This window comes from Pseudorca crassidens, chromosome 17 (assembly GCF_039906515.1).
Source record: "Pseudorca crassidens isolate mPseCra1 chromosome 17, mPseCra1.hap1, whole genome shotgun sequence".
Classification (NCBI taxonomy): domain Eukaryota; kingdom Metazoa; phylum Chordata; class Mammalia; order Artiodactyla; family Delphinidae; genus Pseudorca; species Pseudorca crassidens.
The window spans coordinates 39,032,573-39,055,743 of NC_090312.1; the positions used below are offsets into that span (position 1 = coordinate 39,032,573).

At 40.7% G+C, this 23,171-nt stretch overlaps 1 protein-coding gene across 4 annotated transcripts in view; it reads left to right on the top strand.

The window, feature by feature from the left end:
• Positions 1-20,424, top strand: part of NIPAL2 (NIPA like domain containing 2) — a 73,593-nt gene extending 53,169 nt beyond the window's left edge. For 2 of the 4 annotated variants that reach the window (XM_067711665.1, XM_067711664.1), the window contains 6 exons: positions 5,604-5,700; positions 10,969-11,104; positions 13,047-13,135; positions 17,011-17,074; positions 18,193-18,287; positions 19,616-20,424. In XM_067711665.1, the coding sequence (XP_067567766.1) occupies positions 5,604-5,700; positions 10,969-11,104; positions 13,047-13,135; positions 17,011-17,074; positions 18,193-18,287; positions 19,616-19,728 (594 nt within the window). In that variant the 3' untranslated portion in view covers positions 19,729-20,424. Of the gene's footprint in view, positions 1-5,603; positions 5,701-10,968; positions 11,105-13,046; positions 13,136-17,010; positions 17,099-18,192; positions 18,288-19,615 lie in introns of all 4 variants that reach the window. The other 2 variants (XR_010936256.1, XM_067711663.1) reach the window with 2 other exon arrangements.
• The last annotated feature ends 2,747 nt before the right edge of the window (positions 20,425-23,171 follow it).

Consider the following 23,171-nt stretch of genomic DNA (forward strand, 5'->3'; position numbering starts at 1 on the left):
AGACGATTTGAGGAGCCTGGTGTCTACTGGCCAGAGAGGAATGAAGTGTCCTTTGCTCACCCACTAAAACAGACTTTCCCACCTGCTGTTTGCCAAAAAGCAAAGAGCAATCAAGTTTGCAAGGTCAAACTAGCTTGGAGAGAGGCTATGAAACATACATGACCCCCTGAGAAATTCATCTTCTCCACCAGCAAGTTAAAAACTAGAAGTCCTTTAGGAAAGAGACAGGCTTAACCTTGTGAATCCTGCCCTGCCCAGACTTATATGACCACGAGGCCCTTTTCTTGAAGGGCCTTTTGTTGAGGAGCAGCTATTAATGCCTCTGCAGAACCCGCATGAGGGAACGTGGCTCTGAGCCTCAGTTAATTCGTGTTCTTTGGCAGGCTTGACTGTGGCTGTTTTGCCCACCCAGATTTCCCCATAGACGATTCAGATGGAAACCTCTCTTGTGAACATAGAATCCTTCACAAAATAATCTGCATCATGCTCATTTCCTCTCCACGAGACCAAAAATTAAATCAGCCGAAGCAGGGACCCAGCCTGTCGATTGGTGTAATTCTCTACCCCGAAGCAGATGATTAAGTTGGCCTTTCTGGCAAAAGCTGCTTCAACAACCCACCAGCGGGTATTAAAACCTGAAGGGAGAAAACTATGTGCGTACAAAGCCTCCATGTCTGTTGCACGAGGTTCATCTGCTTTGTTGTCTGAATGGAAGTAGCCACTCGCAGGTCTGCGCTAGGATACACTTTGCGGCCGCGGTAGCCAACCTCACCGAGCAGTCTGAGCCTTATGCCCACTCCGACCACGGTCTGTCTTTCATCTACGCAACAGCCCTAGATATTGGCAGATGGAGAAGCTGAGTTAGGGAGGTTCAGTAACTTGTCCAAGGTCACTTAAATACTAAGTGGCAGAGCCAGAATTCAAAACCGGGTCATCCACTTCTGGGGTGCACATTCCAGTTCATTTCCCCACACAGCTCTCCAAGCAGAATTAATACAAGCTGACCTCCGAGTATCAGACCTTTGTCCAGGCTTGGCCTCAGAGAGAACCTTTGCAGAGGTCGTTTCTTTTGGACAAGGCAGCTATATCAAAGGCTATACTTTCAGAATGAACTCGGTGAGAGAAAAGGAGGTGAACACAGGCTCAGATTCTGGTAGTAAGACTAGGGTTTCCAGTGATGACATTTTGTGTATCTCTTTTGTCACATCATCCCATGGACTGCCAGTGCCCTTTTTACCACTGAAAACAGGGTGATGCGTGCCTTTAAATCAAATTGGAGGATGAATCCAGAGAACCCAGAATAATTCAGAAAACTCATCCTGAAAATTTTGTTCCTCTGGAAAGACTTTAGGTACCCAAACCTGAATTAGTTTCCTATTGTTTCCATAACAAATTGTCACAAACTTAGTGGCTTAAAACAACACAAATTAACTTTCTTGCAGTTCTGAAGGTCAGAAGTCCAACACAGGTCTCATGGACGAAACTCAAGGTATTGGCAGAGCCGTATTCCTTGAGAGTGCCCCTTGGGGAGAATCTGTTTTCTTGCCGTTTCCAGCTTCTAGAGGCAGCCAGCATTCCTTGACTTGGGTCTTTCTCATGTTACATCTCTCTTTGACCACAGCTGGGAAGGTTCTCTGCTTTTAAGGACCCTTGTGACTACACTGGGCCCACTCGGATAATCCAGGATAATCTCCGCATCTCAGGGTCCATAGCCTTAATCACATCTGCAAAGCCCCTTTGCTGTGTAAAGTAACGTACACACAAGTTCCAGAGTTTAGGACGTGGACATCTTGGGGTGGGAGGGGGGGCATAATTCTGCCTTCCAGAGCTGTACCACTTAACCCTTCTGAGCCTTGGTTTCCCCATCTGTAAAATGAGGACAGTAATAGTGCCCACCTCCTGAGGTTGTTGTGAGGATTCAATGAATTAGTACAAGTAAAGCATGTGGCAAGCATGCACTAGGTGCTGTTATTATTTCTGGCCTCTGAGATCGCAATCAGCAAAGCAGCCTCTTCCTGGGTCGCAACAACCTGCAGAGGTCACAGCTTCTTTGATATTGATTTTTTCAGAGAGGAGAGAAAATGTTACTAGAAAAGAAAAAATTAACATTAACTCATGCTGCTTGAATATTTTATTCCCGGGAGCTCTGTGATCTCTTGCCACAGGACAGAACCCAGGGCAACGGCAGTCGTTCTGTGAATAATAGGAACTCATGTTTTATAGGTCTGAAGCCACAGAGATAGAGTTTGTAAAAAAAAAAGTCATACATGATTTTCAAAACTTATAACTACCATCATCCCCCCAAAACATGTTAATAATTGGCATGCTAACAGATTTAGCTAACATGCTCTGTACCTTAGTGCAGGAAAAATTTCCTTCCCTCCAGCCACAAATAACAGCGGTCCCGAAAGGTGCTGGGAGCTGTCTGTAATTGTATCACATGAGAAATGGACAACTGTGGTGGAGGGGAGACCAAGCCGAGAGGGATGTTTCGGTTTCGATGGCAGCTTTCAGGAAAGCAAAGAGAGAGGAGTTGAATAGCTTTTGTAGCACGACTTGATTAAATTAAAGGTCTGGCAAATAAGTGCTATAAGGAAGAGTTAAAACGATTGGTTTAATTTGCCAGGAAAAGAAAAGACTAAGGGATGAGTTAATCTTCCGTATTAGATGAAAAGGTTTTTAAATGAGGACGATATGGTCCTGCTGCTTTCCATGCCCACAGAGGATTAAAGGGAGAAACACACCAACAAGCAAAAGCTTGAGTTAGAACAGAAGAGACATGTTTATTTAGGGCTCCATAAGTAAAATGCAGCCCTGAAAGTAGTGAAGTCCCTAAATCTAGTCATTTTTAAGAAAAAAATTAATGCTGGTATTTTCACTTGTCCAATGTAAACATTCATACTTATGATTTCAGTCCAGAGATACTGTCTCTTTGTGGGGGGAGGGAAAAAAAGCTATGCTTCAGGTTATCTTAAGGACTACAAAAAAGAAAAAAAAGCTAAAACAAAAATAAAATTGAGAACTCAAAATTATACTAATTTTCTTAAAGGCAGGAAAATTTTAGACATTCAGTCAATTAATACTTATTGAACACTCAATTTATTAGACATTAGGCTTGTTTTTTGGCAAGTGGTTCATAATAAATATGAGGTGTAATTTACTCATTAATTCGAAAAATACTTATTGAGTGACCAACTGTATTCCAGGCACTGGACGCAGAAAAGGTCCCTGTTCTCATAGAGCAGATGTGCTAGTGGGAAACAGACAAGAAACACATAACCACACGAACAGGTCATGATAAAATACTCTACAGTAGCCGCCCGAAGTCGGGGTTGTGATAGGATGACTGGGTGGCTCTGTGAGATCAGAACGATCTGGGAAGATATCTCCGGGGAGCTGAGTGACTAGGAGTCATTGTGCAAACAATAGCTCAGGGAAAGAGCATTCCAGGCAGGGCAAACTCTTAGTGCAAAGGCCCCAAAACTGAGCAATCTGAGGACCTCAAAGGACTCAGCGGTGTGGCAGGGGTTGGCGGGGAGGGGTAGGCCATTTGTGGCTGGTGCAGGTTGGACCATCCAGGAGCCAGCCGTACAAGATGATGAGGTCCCAGAAGTTAACTGGGGCTTTGTAATGCAGGAGGGAGTGTGGCGCTTATTCTTAACTTGCTGGGACGTTTAAGCAAAGGAATGACTAGATCTAATTTCTATTTTTACTACATGTATCATCCTGGATGAATCTCATAAACATAATGCACAGTGAAAAAAAAGTAAGCGAGTGAAAGCAAGTATAATTCCACTTGTATAAGGAACAAGTGTGCAAAAATAAATGGCGTCATTTGGGGATACATAGAAATGTGATAAGGTATAAAGAAAATGAATGGAAAACTCAAGGTAGCGGTTCCTGGGGAGGTTGCAGGAGGAGGGGAGTGCAATTGGGAACGAGAGACTTCACAGGGATTGATGGGCTCTGTTTCTCAGGTTGAGTAGAGGGCACAATGGTACTTGTCACATTACTGTAAATACCTGATATGTATATTCATATATACTCTCTATGAATGAAATAGTTCATTATCCAAATCGTATTTTTTTTTTTTTATTTGCGGTACGCGGGCCTCTCACTGTTGTGGCCTCTCTCGCTGCGGAGCACAGGCTCCGGGACGCGCAGGCTCAGCGGCCATGGCTCACGGGCCCAGCTACTCCGCGGCATGTGGGATCTTCCTGGACCAGGGCACAAACCCGTATCCCCTGCATCGGCAGGCGGACTCTCAACCACTGCGCCACCAGGGAAGCCCCCAAATTGTATTTTTAAATGACTCCTCTTGCTGCTGAATGTCTGGATTGTAAAGAGGCAAGAGTCAAATCAGAGACAAAGTAGAAGCTGTTGCAGTAGTCAGAGAGGGTGGCGAGGAATGAGGGAAAAGGAGGAGTTTTCAGTTTGTGCAGCAGGGCATGTGGTGATGCCATCTCCTGACAGGGTGGAGGCCCAGGAGGAACAGGTAGGGAAGGTAGGCCACCAAGAATTAAGTGTTGGGGACTGCCCTGGTGGCGCAGTGGTTAAGAATCCGCCTGCCAATGCAGGGGACACAGGTTCAATCCCTGGTCCAGGAAGATCCCACATGCCACAGAGCAACTAAGCCCGTGGCCACAACTACTGAAGCCTGCACACCTAGAGCCTGTGCTCCACAACAAGAGAAGCCACCACAATGAGAAGCCCATGCACCGCAAGGAAGAGTAACCCCCACTCGCCAAAAGTAAAGAAAGCCCACGTGCAGCAATGAAGACCCAACGCAGCCAAAAAATAAATAAATAAAGAGTTAAGTGTTGGGACTTCCCTGGCAGTCCAGTGTTTAAGACTCTGTGCTTCCACTGCAGGGGACACAGGTTCGATCCCTGGTCGGGGAACTAATATCCTGCATGCCACACAATGCGGCCAAAAACAAAAAAGAGTTAAGTGTTGCCCATATTCGTGTGTTATGGCTGTTAAACATGCATGTCAGACTTCTCTGGTGGCCCAGTGGTTAAGAATCTGCCTGCCAATGCAAGGGACACCGGTTTGAGCCCTGGTCCGGGAAGATCCCACATGCTGTGGAACAACTAAGCCTGTGGGCCACAACTACTAAGCCTGTGCTCTAGAGCCCGTGAGCCACAACTACTGAGCCCGCATGCCACAACTACTGAAGCCTGCATGCCTAGAGCCCATGCTCCGCAACAAGAGAAGACACCACAATGAGAAGCCCGTGCACCACAACTAGAGAAAGCCCATGTGCAGCAAAGACCCAACGCAGCCAAAAAAAAAAAAAAAGAAAAAAAAAGCATGTGAAAATGTCTGGTAGACAACTGGATAAATGAGACTGGAGTTGGGAGGTCAGGACTGGAGGTCTAGATTTGGGCATCATTGCCATGTAGGTGATGTTAGAACTCTAGGTCTGGATCACTAAGGCTCCTTATGCTGTTCTCATATATTTATAATTGTCCTTAGGAGCTCCAGTCATCCTCAACCCTCATCTGATAGTTGTTGCAAAATCAAAAAGAGAAGTGTGCCATTCTGAAGACTTCGGATAGAATAATTTACACTTTACTCTTTTTCATCTTTTTCATTTCTAGATTTTAGAAATACTCATTTTCTGCATTCTCCTATATTTCCATAAAAGGAAAGGAATGAAACACATTGTGATTCTGCTAACCCTCGTGGCACTTCTAGGTAAGGGTATTCTTTTGTTTTCTAATTATCTAATGTAGCCATGCTAAGTCATAAAAGAGTTTAAAGGAAAATATTTGAGCATTCTATTTTTTCTCATTGTTTCTGCTTTTCAATTCTGATCTATAGAAACTGAGTCTCAGTTACGCAAATTGTACTTTGCATGTCCATTGCTGCAATTGATATATGTTTAATTTTTAATATATTTAAGGATTTTTACTTCTTGATAATTTTATTTGCTCTCTGACAATTTGGGGATTTTTTTCTTAGTAAATAATTGAAGAATATTAAAAGAGAAACAAATGAATAAACCCAAATGAAACTTTTGTATCAGAAGTTATCTAGGCCTATCCTATTTACATTTAGAAAAAAAAAACTTTAAAACATGGCTAATATGAAACAAATGTAAGCAGTATGATTTTTCTTGAATACATTTCTTTCATTCATTATTTAACTACCCGTTTCCTTTTTCTCCAGAGGCACCTTATAAGATTTGAAAACTGATGCTTACATAAGCCCTCTCTCTCTCTCTCTCTCTCTCTCTCTATATATATATATATATTTTTTTTTTTTTTTTTTTTTTTTTTTTTTCTGTACGCGGGCCTCCCACTGTTGTGGCCTCTCCCGTTGGCTCACGGGCCCAGCCGCTCCGCGGCATGTGGGATCCTCCCAGACTGGAGCACGAACCCGTGTCCCCTGCATCGGCAGGCGGACTCTCAACCACTGCGCCACCAGGGAAGCCCAGCCCTCTATATCTTTTTAAATCTATTCTCCCTCCCCACTCCTCTGTATCTCTCTCTCTCATACATACACACACACACACACACACACACACACACACACACACACATATATATACACATATATATATATCTCAACACTAGGAGATCTCACTAATCATTTGGGAAATTCCCTTTTCAAAAATTTATTTATAATTCTTTCTTTGCCTAAGATGACCCATCCATCACATGTTGTTAACTCTAACTTTGTACATTGTATTTATACCTTTGAGGCAGCTGCAGCTCCCATGTTCATGAGGTGCTGGAGGTTTCATTTCTTCATTTCATCAACTCTCCTTTGAATTGGAAGAGTTGCATTTGTGATAGTTACTTATAGAAACAAATTTACTCTAGAATATGTTCAGGTATGTGGTTAATCAAAAGAACAGAAAAGAAACTTTATATTTTTTTCTTCCAAATTACCAGGTAGGGAGAACAAAAGCAAACTAAGAGAAAAGATGCACATTATGTAGGAAAATATTGAAAATAAAGGAAATTTTAAATAGGAAAGTAAGATAACAGAATTAAGACCATACATATCAGCTTTGATCATAAATGTAAATGGGGTAAGTTTACCAAGTGAAAAAGAAAGATTTCCAAATTGTACTTGAGAAAAATTCCCGTATTGATTTTGAAAAAGATTCTGAAATTGGATTCAGCCAGTTTCCTCTGGTTCAGCTCTATAAGGGTTATTGAAACATCACCCTTTCTGACTGGCCTCTGCTGGTTGTGAAATATTTTGACTTCATACATCAATTTCATCTAAACAAGGTAACTCAGATTGAAAGTAAAAGAAAGCAGAAGGTCATTATATTACCATCTAAGTTAAAATCAAGGCAGAAGCAGTAAATGCAACAGAGGATCCTGGAGGCTCCCCTATTAGTATTTAGTTGCTAATCAGGGTAGGACTGGGGCTTGGAAGGAGGAGGCATCAGGGGACAGGGGCCCTCAGTAGACTGGGCAGCAGCTATTTCAGAAACTACATTAGCATAAATATAAGAGGAGTAGGAGACTTCTCTTAGCTCATGGAAATAAGGAGACAGAAAAATCTGTAAAATTAGAGAAACTGAATGCTTAATTTTGATCTGGCAGCTCTAAGGTTGAACTCTAAATCCAGAAAGCAGAGGATACACCTTCTTTCAAGTGCCTGTGTAACATTTACAAAGGCTGATCTTATAATTGGCCACAAAGAAATTTTTGATAAATTCCAGGAAGTTGAAATAGTACAGACCACATTTTCAGATCACAGTGAAATAAAAACAGAAAATAATAACAAAAATAGAACCACTAAAACCATACCACCTGGGAATGTTAAACACTATGCTTAAACTGCAGCTGGGCCAAAGCAGAAACCACGATTTCATTACAGCATATATTTCTTAAATTATTATGAAAACACTTAATATTAAACCTATAGTTTATGACTAATGCTGTATTCAGAAGGAAATTCATTGCTTTAAATGTAAGTCAATTAAGTACTCAACTCAAGAAGTCAGGGGAAAAAAGCACAGAAATAAAGCTGAAGCAAGCAGAAAGGAACAATTAGTAAAGATAAAGGCAAAAATTAATGAAATAGAAGGCAGAAAAGCAATGGATCGATAAATAAACGCAAGAATCAGTTCTGAGGAAGAACTAGGAATAAACTGAGAAGGCTGACTTTTAAACATGGGCCAGCATAATTCACGTTGGGCAAAAATCGTACTGTTAAAATGATGAAAGTAATACGTGTCTACTGCTGAGAATTAAGAAAACAGAGAAAGACAAAAAGAAACTATAAAATATTTTAATATAAAAATTCATATAATTGAGCACTGCAGCATGATATTATGGGAGTGTGTCTGGTCCTCTGTAGAAGATAGTTTACCAATAGATTTCAGAAGAACAGTGGCTGTCAACACAGTAATTGCCCTTTAGGTGATTTTCCTACAGAAATTGGCAGAATGATATACAAAGATTTGTATTCAAGGATATTCATCACAGTTTCATTTTTAATACCAAAAAAATGGATACAATCAAAATATCTAAGAGTAAGGAGTTCCCAAAAGGCATTCCCATTCATACAAAGGCTTACTCTCCAGCCAGTAAAAATCATACTTTAGAAGAATAATTACTGGCATAGAAAATACTTAATGGTGATGGAAAATTGGTTCCTAAGTAGTATATACTGTATGATTCACATGTTATAATATATTTGTGCTTAGCGATAGAAAAATAACTACAAAGAGTCTCAAATGTTAAAAATGATTTGGGGGACTGCCCTGGTGGTGCAGTGGTTGAGAGTCCGCCTGCCGATGCAGGGGACACGGGTTCGTGCCCCGGTCTGGGAAGATCCCACATGCCGCGGAGCGGCTGGGCCCGTTAGCCATGGCCGCTGAGCCTGCGCGTCCGGAGCCTGTGCTCCACAGCGGGAGGGGCCACAGCGGTGAGAGGCCGCGTACCGCAGGAAAAAAAAAAAAAAAAGATTTGGGGATGAGTGTTGAGATTACAGGTGATTTTTATTTTTCTTTCCAGACTTTTCTGCATTTTCCTTATTTTTGTAAATGGGCATGTATACATTTTATAGTTTAAAAAATGAGTTTAAAGTTTATTCATAATCCCATTGTCTAGAGATAGCCACTGATAGTATCTTGATGTAGTTTCTTCTAGCCATTTTTTCTGTGCATATGTTAAGTACTTTCTACTTTTATATCTACAGCATTAGAATGATACTGCATTACAATTTGGTATTCCCACCCATCCTCATTAACCACCCCCGCCCTCAAAAAAACTTGGAAGTACTCAACACCAGCTTAGAAATACAATAAACAGTGATTAATCAGGTGGTGATTGTGCGTGCTTTGAAAATATAGTGATTAACTCTAGCAACTGATAGTTGGTTTAGCTGTTTAATAAAGAATTCTAGTTTTGTCTTTGTTTTGTATTTAAGTAAATTTAACATCAGATGGTGGTTGAATTAGGTGGGCTTTGCAACCCTGAGGTTCTGAGGCGAAGGGAACAATGTGTTCAACTCTTACTCCGTGAATGATCTCTTTTGGAAACCTGGCTGTTCAGACCACAAGCCCATCACCACATCGTGCTCTAATTTCAAGCCAAGTGTTTAGGAGGAAATCAAGGTCCCTCAAGAGCTAACCTTATAAACTTAAACCATCAAGTGACATACATGTCTATAGATATTTTCCATTTCTAGATTAGCTAAAATATGACTATTTTCATAATCTATAGAAAATATGTAAAATGACCAAGTCAAAAAACATTTAAGGTGAAGAAGGGCCCAGCTGTAAGGGCCTCTTTGTTCAGATTGGGAGTTTGTTTTTAGAATTTATCACCTGGTCTCCTCTGTTAATTATGACTTTTAACAGAAAGAAAATGTCTAATTTGGAAGTGTGCCCTGGTAACCCTCAAGTCAAAGTATATTTTTATTTTTTAGCAAACTAGGCTTTTCCTAGTTGGCCATCACCTGCTATTTTAAACATTATATATATATATATATATATATCTCCTTTTCAAAAGCTAAAAGGAATAAAGCTCAGATATATTATGACCAAGTAGATCAAAGATAGTATTTCTTCTTCACACTGCCTTTGACTTACAGATATTTGATTTCATGTAAAAATTAGTTTTTAACTTTCTGTGGGTTTCAGCTAAATTATGGAATTATATGCAACAGTAGTTTCAAGAGACCTAAGACAAAAAGAAAACACTCTCTTCTTCCTACAGAAACACTGTGTTTCCAGAAAATTCTTCCTTGCTTTCATTCTAACATAACCTTATCAAATCACTTTTCCCTCATTGCTGTTTGAAACATATGAGAAACTTGTTCTCATAGTGATAAATTCCTCTTTTAGCATAGAAAATAAACAGACATTGCTTATGTAAATCTTAGATTTAGGGTTGACTCTGAGAAATGAATACTCAGCTCTATCCTGCTTACTATTAACGTCCTTGTCAAAAAATATTTTTAATGAAAACGTCTAGGCGTTTACTAACAAAAGGGCTCATATGTAGACTTAGTACAACTCTTAGTAAACTCACGGAGTGAGTTGCTTTTCACTTTCCAGTCTTCTCATCTATTCGGCTTTAAATTTTTTCGGTATAGTTTAATAGTTATTTTCCCATTAATGTCACATGGGCAATCTGCCTTTTCTTATCTCCTCCCTTCACTGTTTTCTTCCTTTCCCGTCTACTCGTAATTATAACCTCCACAGCATCCTTTCAACAGTGAGGGCTGGAAAATAAGCATCTTGCTCCAAAGATAAGCACTCAGTCACACAGCAGATCTTTAGCTGATTTAAGCAAATGGAAAGGCCACAGCTTGAGCAACAGGACTACTGCTTGGCTGGCATCACAACCTACCCTACACACCTCTCAGGGCAGTCTTCATTCTTAAAGCATAATAGGGGTATTTACTACTCTACGATGTAAAGTTAAGATACTTATTTGTAATTCTATCTCAGATATGTATTTTATTTGTGTTTTGTGTTTTCTTTTTCAGCCTCATTGACTGTTATTTCAGTAAAAGCCGTCTCAGGCATGATCGCTTTTTCTGTGACGGATAAAATGCAACTAACTTATCCCATCTTCTATATCATGTTTATCATCATGATAGCATCCTGTGTTTTCCAAGTCAAGTAAGTTAGCTCTTACATACTCACTGCCCTTTCAACATTCCTGTGCTTCTCTGAGCATTCATCTTTATTGGCCTCAGATGATAATTAAAATTAGATGCAACCGATTTCTAAGGGTGAGGGGTCTATGCTTATCCTCAGCCAATATCCCTGGCTTTATCCTTCACATCCAATAATAAGTTTTTACGAAGCATTGCCTTCATGTTTTGTGAGTTCTAAAGTGTGGCCATAATCCAGCTAAGTGCACTTTGATACTTTCCTGATGCTCTTCTGCTTGTAATTAATATCCATCGCACACAGGTTGTCATTAGCAATAAATCAAAGGGGCAGGTCCACATCCAGGATTTCATTCTAAACATAGGAAATACATGAACCCTTCACCTTCATTTCTTAGCTCATACTCATTAATTGCCCAGAGATGGACAAAACCAGACGTTTGGCCGGGAGGGAAATCCTTTCCCCAAAACTTTGCATCTTTAGCCAGAATTTTCCTTGCACCCACGGGATTGCAGAATGATTGTTTTCCATTTCTCTTGGGGCCTCACAGCGGTGATATGGAACATTTTTAATTTCTGCTCTTCTCTCCCCCCACCTCCATCTGCTCCAATCTCTTCCCCTCCATTTCACATCATGATTTTGCCTTTGCTGCTAGGTTCTCCTGAGTCCACCAGAAAGTTTTCTGTTTACCCCAAAATGCTATGCAGGAGCGCCAGCCCAGTGCCAGCCAGGAAGTCAAAGCCCAAATTTTGGAGGGGAGTGGTTCCTTCCTTAGGTGCTAGAAGTCAAGTCTAATTGTTACGGGTTGAATATGCACCCTGTTACAAGGAGTGTGTTACCGGAGAAATCCAATGTTCTGTCACTGTTTCATCTGTCATAAACAAACTGTTTCTTTTGTTTGTTTATAAGACCAAGTGTGGATCTAACACCTGAATCATGAAACTGCTTTGTTTCATCTCTCTTCTGAATTAATCGGTACAGTTACAATAGCTTTCAGAATTTACCGATTAGCATCATTATCTTTAAACTCTGCTTCACGAATTTAAAAGCCAGATACAACTGAAGGTAAACTACATTCCTATCACCCTTGTTTCAGTCCCTGCACCTCTCACCCTAAAACTGTGTGACCACACTAGAACTGTAGAACCATGGTTCTCAGCCCTGGCTTCCCATTACAATTCATTACCTGAGGAGGTTTGTTTGTACATATATGTATACATGCACATATATACTTACATGCCTGTGTACATGCATGTGTGTGTACATGCATGTACACATACACATAGAGGAACACTTGGGCTCTACTCACAAATTTTTTTTTTTCAATTGCTCTAGAATAGGACCTAAACACTAGTGCTTTTTAAAGTGCCCAGGTGATGTCAATGCAATGCACTGCTTCAGAAAAGGTCTAGTCCCTGACAGGGCTGCACGGTGCAGTTGTGGGAACCTGAACCATGTTGGCGGCCAAAGTGGGAAGCTGAGCTCCCACATGTGCTCTGCAGCTGGAGGGCTGAGCATTGTTTTTGAAACATTAAACATTCCTTTACTTCTCCATCTTCTTTCTTGGCACGTGGCATGTCAAGGGATAGCTATACCATTCCCCGATATGATATTTAACAGGTTCTAAAGTCTATCCTAATGAATCAGCCCCAGTGTGATACTGGTCCAGCAGCTTGAATCGCTTCCAACTCAAACTTCTGTGGCCTCCAAATATGATTAATTGCTTTTCATTGTTACTGTTGTTGGTTTAAACAGACCGTAAAACCTGACATCTGATCTCATACATCAGATGCATATAAGCTATGACTGCTGATTGGAAATGCCCTTTTACTGCACTTCCTTTCCCTTTGTAGTTGTAGCTAAAGAACATGCATTTCGCGATGTTATTGTTAACTTATTGTTGAGCGTCTCTTAAAGACAGAGCTTCAGTAAGTGCCTTCTGCTCTAGGCTCCTGAATCAAGCCACAAAACTCTACAATACGGCGACGGTGGTGCCCATTAACCATACTTTCTTTACCATCAGTGCCATTATTGCAGGTGAGTTTTGGCTTTCTATGCTTAGGTGATTCTATCCCCATAACAAGCATAACTGAAGTCTCTCTCAGAGTAATGAGAAAATCAAAGAATATTTTGGTTATAAGGAATGTATAGCCCACATCCTCCTAGCTACCGCCCAGTGTCTGAACTTCCTCCATAACATCCTCTAGGAGAGGTTCTTCTACTTGTGTGAATGTTCCCCAGTGCTCTCTGTGCCCCGAGACAGTTCAGTCCTGGTTTGAATCACTCTAATAATCTGGAGAGCTCTAATTATTAGAAAGTATTCCCCTGTATTGGAACTGAAATAAGCCTCCCTGTGAATTCCAGATGCTCATCTTAGTTCTGCTTTCTGGAGTCTTCTCCTTGCCAGCCCTTCTGATAATCAAAGCGTAGGTCCTCCTGTGTCCTGTCTCTGGACCAAACATCCCCAGTTCGATGAACTCTTCCCTCCCTGGTGCTCACCACTTGCATCAGAGAGAGGGATCCAAACGTGAATCCAGTGTTCCAGGGAAGGCCAGACAGATGAGAACAGAAACTACTACCTTTACTATTCTGGCCTCTATTTTTCTACTATTGTAGTTCTTTTCTTTCTATGGACAATTTTTTAAATATGTCAGACACAGTAGTGTTAAAAAAGTATAAATTTGAAACTTGGTCCAAACAAAAATACAGTCGACTCAGGTATATCATTTGTAAGTTTGGTACTGGTATACCTTAGTTCATTGGCTTATTAGATGTATTTACTACCTTGTCATACTGGGACTTCATTTCCCAATGCAAAGTTTATGTATTTGGGAGGTAATTAGGTATTATCTGTTGCCTAATGGACACATCTTTTTTATTTCATGGCAAACAGGGTGACTGCCAGGGGGCAATTTTTAAATGTAATTAATGCATTTTCTGTTTCCCAAAATTGAAACATACTTTTAAAGAGAAAGATTATATCCGAAAACATCTAATTTTTTTTTAGCATTTTATGCTTGTTGACAAAAGAAAGTAACAAAAGATTGTACACTTGTGTGCCCTAGAAATATTGAAAAAGGAAAAGAGCAAGGCCAAAAACATTTATAGGCGTGACGCACAGCATAATAATTAAGATGACTGTGCTAAAGATGTGTAAGACATGTAGTTCCCCTGAAAAGAAGGTTTTATAGGAGGCCCAACAGGGCTGGATCTGAATACTTAGCAAAGCAAGTAACTGATGAGTCAGGGAAGCTGGAACTTTCTGGGAGTGATCATAGTTCACCTGATGTTACTGAAGAGTGGAATGGAGGTGAAGCTTCTTGACTTACTTCTCCTCTTTGCCCCCATCAAAAAGTATAGCTTAAAATGAAAATGAGATACCATATATTGCCTGCTAAATTAGTAAAGCTTTTGTTTTGCTCTTTTTATCTCAATAATCAATGCTGACGAGGCTGAAGTGTTGCGGGCACTCTCGTGGAGTCGGGTACCATGGTACCTCCCTCCTAGAACTGAGTTTCAGCGTTTTTATCAAGAGCCTTAAAAATGTTTCCACTCTTTGATCCTACAGCTCAAAAACAAAAAACAAATAACCCAATTAAAAAATGGGCAGAGGACTCGATTAAGACATTTCTTCAAAGAAGATGTACTCGTGCTTGGCCAGCAAGCACATGAAAAGATGTTCAACATCACGAATCATTAGGAAAATGCAAACCAAAACCACTTCACACCCATTAGGATGACTACTAGCAAATAAATAAATAAAATAACAAATGTTGGCAAGTATATGAAGAAATTGGAACCCTTGTGCACTGTTAGTGGGAATGTAAAATGGTGTAGCCACTATGGCAGTTCCTCAAAAAATTAAGCATAGAATTACCATATGATCCAGCAATTCTACTTCTGGGTATATGTCCGAAAGAATTGAAAGCAGGGACTCAAACAGATATTTGTACACCTAGGTTCATAGCAGCATTATTCACAGTAGCCAAACGACAGAAGCAACATAAATTGACAGATGAATGGGTAAAGAATATGTGATGTATACATACAATGGAATGTTATTCAACCATCAAAAAGGAAAGAATTTTTGATACATGCTACAACATGGATGAACCTTGAGGACATTATGCTAAGTGAAACAAGCCAGTCACAAAAGGACAAACACTGTATGATTCCACTTATATGAGGTATCCAGAGTAGTCAAACTTACAGAAATGGAAAGTAGAGTGGTGATTGCCAGGGGCTGGGGGGAGGCAGAAATGGGGAAGTTGCTTAATGGGTATAGAGTTTCAGTTTCACAAGATAAGAAGTTCTGAAGATTGGTTGCACAACAATATGAATATAGTTGGCCCTCTATATCAACAGTTCTGCATCTGTGGATATAACCAACAGTGGATAGAAAATATCCCCTCCCCCCCAAAATTCCAGAAAATTCCAAAAAGCAAAAATTTAATATGCCGCATGATAGCAACTATTCGCATAGCATTTACGCTGTGTTAGGTATCATAAGTAATCTAGAGATGATTTAAAGTATTTGTGGAGGATGTGTGTAGGTTATATGCAAATATTATGCCATTTTATATAAGGGACTTGAGCATCCTCAGATTTTGGTATCCGCGGAGGGGTCCTGCAACCAAATCCTGTGGGTACCGAGTGACGACTGTATACTTAACACAACTGCACTGTAAACTTTAAAATGTTTAGGATGGTAAATGTTACGTTATGTGTATTTTACTACACTTTTTTTAGTTTTTGCTCTGTTTGAACAGAAATTCCTCTTAAAGCGACAGCCACAAAAAATCCTAAAATACTGGGAAAAAAATACGTAGAGAAGTTTATTGACACTTTACAAAAGCAAAACGTTTGAAACAATTAAAAATGTCCTTCAAGAAATGAATATTATGGGGCACCAGCTCAGAATAACAAGAAAACATTAAAATGATCACAAGGAAATGTGTAATAACATGGAAAAGTGCTTCAGAAGTGTTGATTCATTCAACAAATATTCATCAGAATGGGACATGGCTTATTCCCGTAGGAAGTTTATCCTCTAGGTGAGGAGATAGACTTCAGACTGAGAAAGCTGTCTTGTTCCCTGTGGTATCTGCAGCACCTAAGCAGTGGCTGGCACGTAGGACTCTCAATAAATACTTGTCCACAGGGTAACAAGGCCAACACCACACACACAAAATTTGACTCCAAGTAATATATAATTTAAAGATAACTTATTTAGTAAAAAATCTACGAAGGCTTTGGGACCATAGGCCAAGAGGAAATCATTGAGACTAACAAGGAGAGAAGAAAAGCTCATCAGAGTAAAGGACACATCCACATTTCCCTTCACCCAGAAGGAAAGACCAGATGAAGGAGATGGGCGAGGGGTTGGCAGTGAGAAATGGAGCTGGGGTAGCACATCTGCAACCTCCAGTGCCTGAATGAGCGTGTGCCAGACCCAGAAACCGCAGGGTGTTGCCAAGACTGACAGCGTGGGGAGCAGCTGGCCTGAAGTGCGAGCGCTGTGTCAAAGGCCCAGAGTCCACCCAGATGCACAGGTCAGGCTTGCTGACCCCAGGCTTAAAACTGTAGGTGGAAAATATCACTCGAGTTTTGTTTTCTTGCACATGCCAGTGGGACAAATCTTGGACTGGATAAGAAATTTCTGTTGGCAAAAGTTACGTTAATGGTGCTGACTTTTTAATAATGATACTTACATTATATAAAGTCTACAAATCTGTGTTCTTTTGGAATCACTGAAAATGTTAGTATGGCATGCAAATACTTTTAAACTACAGGGTGTGCATTTTAAGGGTAACTATACTTAGAAAAAATAATATATTAATTTGAAAAACAATATGTAGCTATTGTAAATATTCTTACCCTGAAATTAATGTTATCTTCTATTTCTGCGGTAGGTATCATATTTTATAAGGAATTCCTTGGTGCAACTTTTCTCACTATATTTATATATCTTTTTGGGTGAGTAAATGTCTCAGAAGTAAGGTATGTGAAATCCTATTACTTTTATGTGAGATTTTTGGCATTGTACCTGAGGCATAGAAAATTGGAAAATTATATAAGAAACATCAGTTCCCCGAGTTCCTAAAAGAAACATATTTTTCAACTTAACACCCTACCCAGGGCTCAGGGTCTTTGTGATTTAAGTATCTCTCTGAGGGTTCTGAAACATTGGGGATTTTCTGTTCCAGCACAAAGTCAAGGTAAATCCACTGGCCCTTGTAGCTACTCCACATTTTTATACTCTATCAGACCTACCCCACCCTTGGGAACCCCTAGGTTAGATCTCAATCAGGGAACCACAGATGCCTCTAGGATCACCTAGAACAAAAGGCCGAGACTGGGGCAGATCCCTACCTTTGGACCTAATAACATCAGATTGATGCCATCCCTCTCCTGTGTCTGGGTGCCCAGCGTTAACCCTGCCTAGAGATTTGGAGGACAGTCACTGCTGGCATTGTGGCAAACAGAGAGCAGAACGTTGACAGAGTAGCGCCAATGTATCAATTCTTCCATTGGTGCCAGCTGGCACCCTATGAATGCTTAGCTGCTTCTTGATGTGGTATCCTGCATGACCATTGTTATGCAAACTTGAGCCCAGACTCTTTGCAGTGTAGAAAATCATCTATCTTGAGAATTCAATCTCATAAGATTTTTGGGCGAGGCTAAACTTCTGGGATCTGGAAACCATGACTATTCTTATGGCCAAGGACAACAAAATATCTTAGAAAATTAAAGAATAAATTATTTTTTGCTCGTGTTGCATGCCAGTAATGAGTCTGGGCATGCATGGATAGAAAATGAGACCTAGTGTCTACCCAAAGGGTTTAGAGCCTAAATTAGCCTCCAGATGGTAAAAACCTGAAGCAGAGACTTATTGGAAGCTGCCCAGGTCTTGGTTCTGGGGACAAATATTATTGGCTGCAGCAATTAAGACAAGTTCTAGGCAGCCTACCATGAGAAACAGAAAGAATAAAACCAGTGGAATGTATGTCATCATGTCGAATATGGAATTCAGTTATTTAACACTGTGAGTTCTTTCAGTGATCTTGTGTTCTTTATTACCATTATTCTTACAGGTGTTTTCTGTCATTCCTTGGTGTGGTTTTGGTCACAAGAAATCGAGGAAAGGAACGTCTGCCACAGTCTTACATTGATATTGGACATGTCCCTGGTAAAACTGTATATTCCTTAATTTAGAATAGAAAATTTTATCCTTATAAATTAATCATTGCTGGTATGATTTGGGGTGTAAAATTAATCTAAAACATAATTCTTACCCTCAAAAACATGTACATTTAATGATGAAACCAGAGGTGATAGTTTAACTGTAAATGTTAATAATCATTTATTTGAATATTGGCTTTGCACAGAACACTGGGGTTAGAAAAGAACTGATCCTGTTTTCTTGATTTGGGTGATGTTGCAAATTTCCTTTTTAGGTTTCTTTAAATTGGAAAAGGGTAGGGAAAGGAGTAGGAGTGGCAAGAACAGACCCTTGTTGCTTGGAGAGCCTTTGAGGGAACATCTAGGGCCAGAAAGTCAGGTGCTCAGACGGAGGTGGCCTGTGCACTGTAGGGCCAAGAGAGACGTTCTTCTCGATCACCTGAACGTGAGCTTCTTCCCCTCTTCCTTACCTCATTCATCCAGAGCGGATACATCGCTGTCCCAGCTCTCCACTCTCACCGAGAATAACTAGCTTCTGTCACGTAGACAACACAAGCCGTAACCAGAACAAAGGAAACGGGCTGCCGTGTCCCCACCTCCTCCCCTGCTCACCACCCCCAACAGTCTCCAGTTTTGCTAGGGATCTGGGGTGACCAATAGGTTTCTAGACAAACAGCAGTGATGTTCTCACAGCTTCCTCCACCATTCTGCTAGGACCGAGCCTTTGAAGCAAACACCATTAAAGCCTCATCCCTATGACTGAGAAAATATGGCCCTATGAGTTCTGTGTTCTCTTTCGCATTCGAGCCATCTTATCAGCATTCGTGGCAAGGGTGTGTGTTAGAGATGCCTTGTATGGTTAGGGGCCCTTTGGTAGGGAGTAAAGTTCACTTCTTTTTAACTCTATTTTTCATTTCACACAGCCCCACACATAGGATCAGTAACAGCTTTAGAAGCCACTAGGAAAGACTGTTTTTCTCTGTTGTTATATGCATTAGACTAAACATGAACAAGGAGACAGAACACTGGGGAGAGAGGTTTGGAGAAGAGTGCATGCTTCATGTTAATCTCCTGACTGATCCAACCTGATTTCCGTGCTCAGCATGGTAGACCCTGGGTGGGAGACGGCTCGGTCATGTGGACAGCAATGATGACACATCAAGGGGCGTGGAGTTCCGTGGGCCTTTCTCCCTTGACGTTTATCTCTTCTACTTAGAGGGTGACCACCTAGTATTTTTTCAAGGGAATAAAATGTGGCCTAGATAGAGGAGAAATTATTAAGACTTATTCTTCTGAAAGAGCTCAAAAGATTCTTTGTGATTCTTATCTCCACAGGGAAACAAACATTGGACAAAATACAGCCAGATTCAAACAGCTTATCCTATGGAACTTTGCCTGATGGAAGTGACTCCACAAAGAGCCCGAGTGGAGAGAAGAAAGAGGTCTGAAGTGCCGAGAGGGATGGCTGCTGGCCTGTTATTCGATACCACCTTTTAAAAAATTGCACATGTTCAATTTGTGTCAGCAGCTATTTTATGCTGACATGTGCTCCCATTTGTTTCAGAGTCCTTTACCCCACCTCCATGTCTACGGACTATCAGGGCCTTCCTAAGCTTTGACAGTCTAATGTGTGCATGGAATGTGATTTGAAGTGTTCCCCACACCCTGGACCTCTCCCTAGTGATCATCGAACTGGCTAGATCTTAATTAGAGCCTGGCTGCCCAAGCAGGAATGTCACACAAAAATGTGCGTTCACGAGTTGGCTGCAGAACACATCGGTTGCTTTTCCCATACAGCTTGCAAGGTCGGTTGCTTTGTTTTAAAGGGACACTTTAGCCCCACCACCTCGCTCCTAAACCAAAGGTTTGAGAGCGTTCATTTTTCCTAAGACATCTTTTATGAACCTCCCCAAAAACATTTCACCTTCCTATTCCCAAATTGAGTGGTGAATCATCTTTTCTGAAAACTAGCCCTATCACAAATATCCTTTGAAAATTAAGGGTGTCTTTAAATTAGAATTTATACCCCATTCTATGATGGGGTATACCAAAATCAAAAGACCTTGACTGGTGGACTTTTTTAAGCTTAAGAAAGGAAAAATTTAAGAATTAGTACCAATTTTTTAAATAAAAATGTAATAGAATGGTGACGTTTTCTTCAGCTGTACGATCCTATTATACTTGAATTGAAACTGAAGACAAACTTCATATAGTATGCCTTTATTTGTTGAGATCTTATAATTTATCAAGTGGGTTTTTATGTTTTAACTTTTAACACGTCTCAAAGATCATATTTAAGTTCTTAGTGATATTTTCACTAACACTCTGTTTCTTCCTCAAGGCATTACTTCAAGCTTTAGAATAAAATTCTTCTAGGTAAAAGAACAGTTACGATTAGAGAACTGGATTTCAGCCTTTTCAAATCTGTAGACATAGAACACAACCAAGGAGTCCAACCTAAGTCAAGGGAGGAAACCCAGGTGCTGCCATGCCCTGAATGGCTCTTCCGCTGCCATAGTGACATAGCTACTAAGATACATTTGCAGGTAGAGTCCATAATCATATCTGTTATTATTTATGATCTCCTACTATTTAAATGAGAAGAAAAGAGCTAGCTTTCATTATCACCAACACCAAATAATAAGCCCCATCCTTAATGACATTTCAAAACCTTCAGATCACTTCTGACAGGCCAGTCCAATATTATTCCAGCTAACTGTCTTGCATTTGTTTGGTTGTTCAACTCAGAACTATTGAAACTATAGTCTTAACTGCTTTGGGTCTTTTATCTTTGTTCTTTGTCATGACCTGCATTCCTGACCAGACCAACCAAACTGGCCCACAAAGGTGAGATTCAAATCCATCAGCAATGTATGAATAATAACCTAGAGCCCATGTCTGGCTTTTGAACTCCTGGTAACAATTCCTGCCATTGTGGAAAGTATCCCATTAATTCAAATAACACAGTCATATAATTTATGGCATGTTTTACTGAACTTGGTCCAACATGCTGGCATTGGAAGGCTCAGCTAAGAAATGTGTCTGGTGTCTTAAACTACAGATTTCTGGTGACTCTTAAAACTGGTTTCAAAGATTTGGGAAATAATTAGACAGAAGAGTTTTACTTGAAGTGGGACGATATTTATAGCTATAGCACGTGGTTTTGCACGTTGTAGAGTTTTGCACGGAGACAAGCATAATGCCAATACTTTAGCGGTCGCCAACATTTGCATCTTTTAAAAGTTGTAAGAAATGGCATTGACATGCACATTTGCACAATCCAGCAATGCTTCAGGAGTTTAGGTGACACAGAAAATATATTCAGACCTAATTTTACTTTCCATATCGCGTCTCCAAAGTAAGGTGAATAGGAGATTTACTTGCACTGACTTGTAAAGATTTTTTAAATTACACACTGCACGACAACAACCAGAGCCAACCCTGTCCTCCTCTTGGCATTGTGAGTCGGGGACCTTTAGCCAACACTTGACTCATCTGACTGTCTAGACCAGGGGGGTCTGCAAACTCTTCCTGTAACGACACAGAGAGTAAATATTTTGGGGTTTGTTGGCCATACAATGTCTGTGGCAACCACTCAACTCTGCCATTGTAGTATGAAAGCAGCCATAGACAGTATATAAACAAATGAGCGTGGCTGGTGTCAGTAAAATATTTTTTTTTTTTTTTTTTTTTTAGTACGCGGGCCTCTCACTGTTGTGGCCTCTCCCGTTGCGGAGCACAGGCTCCAGACGCGCAGGCTCAGCGGCCATGGCTCACGGGCCCAGCCGCTACGCGGCATGTGGGATCTTCCCAGACTGGGGCACGAACCCGTGTCCCCTGCATCGGCAGGCGGACTCCCAACCACTGCGCCACCAGGGAAGCCCAGTACAATTTTATTTACAGAAGGAGGTGGCCGGTTGGTGGGCTATGGTTTTCCAGCCCTTGGTCTAGACTCCTCTGCCCTTGCCGTGCTGCTTCTTCCTTATTTCTTGGGCATTCAAGAGTTTAAAAAACAAACTGGATACAATGGGAGTGTTAGCCATGTCTTGATATTTACATTAGGATCTTGTTGCTTATGTAAGATACAAATGAAAGCAATGAGTTCATCACTGGTGCCCAAATTCTTCTCTGTTGAAGGTAGCAGTTCTTTTATGAGCACCACTGACTGTATCGGAAGGGCCTCTCCAATCCCACACTCTTAAGTGGATAATTGCCTCAGAAATGAGTAGCAGTTACCTCTCATGTAGCAGATTAAAGCAGAGGTCCTTACCATCTGATTGTTATCAGTTTAAGTGTTTGCTTACCCTGTAACTATATTACTTTCGTCACCAGAATCACTTGAAAACAATATAATAAAAAAATGTCTCAAGCAGGGATTTCAGAATGTAGTTTTCAACCCCCCAACCCATTCCCACAAGCTCCTGGAGATTCAAGTTTGTGCCAGAGAAAGAAAGGGAAGACACAGATTTCATACATTAGTACAATTTCAGTGCTATTGAAGAATAATGGTGATAATGTGTAAGTCTGGCTCCAGAAGAAGCAGGTGCAATGGTGGACGTGGCTCAAATGGATAGACACATTGAGCCAAATTCCTGAAGCCAAGAACCTCCTTATGCTCCTTGTTTCAAAGCACACAGCTCATCCAGGGGTGGTGACTATATACACTCGGCCACACCGAAGGCTGCCTCCTGCTTGCCAATTTAATAGTGATATTATGGACGTAAATATAACCAGTTATTAAAATGAACCTTTCCAACACCCTTCCAGACTGCTTTATTTAAATTCCAAGGCTGGTTATAGAGCAGTCCTTGAACTGGGCAACTGCAAACCTAATGCACATGTCTGGCACCAGCCAGTATGAGTGCTTTAGTGAGGTTGCTAGATAAACACC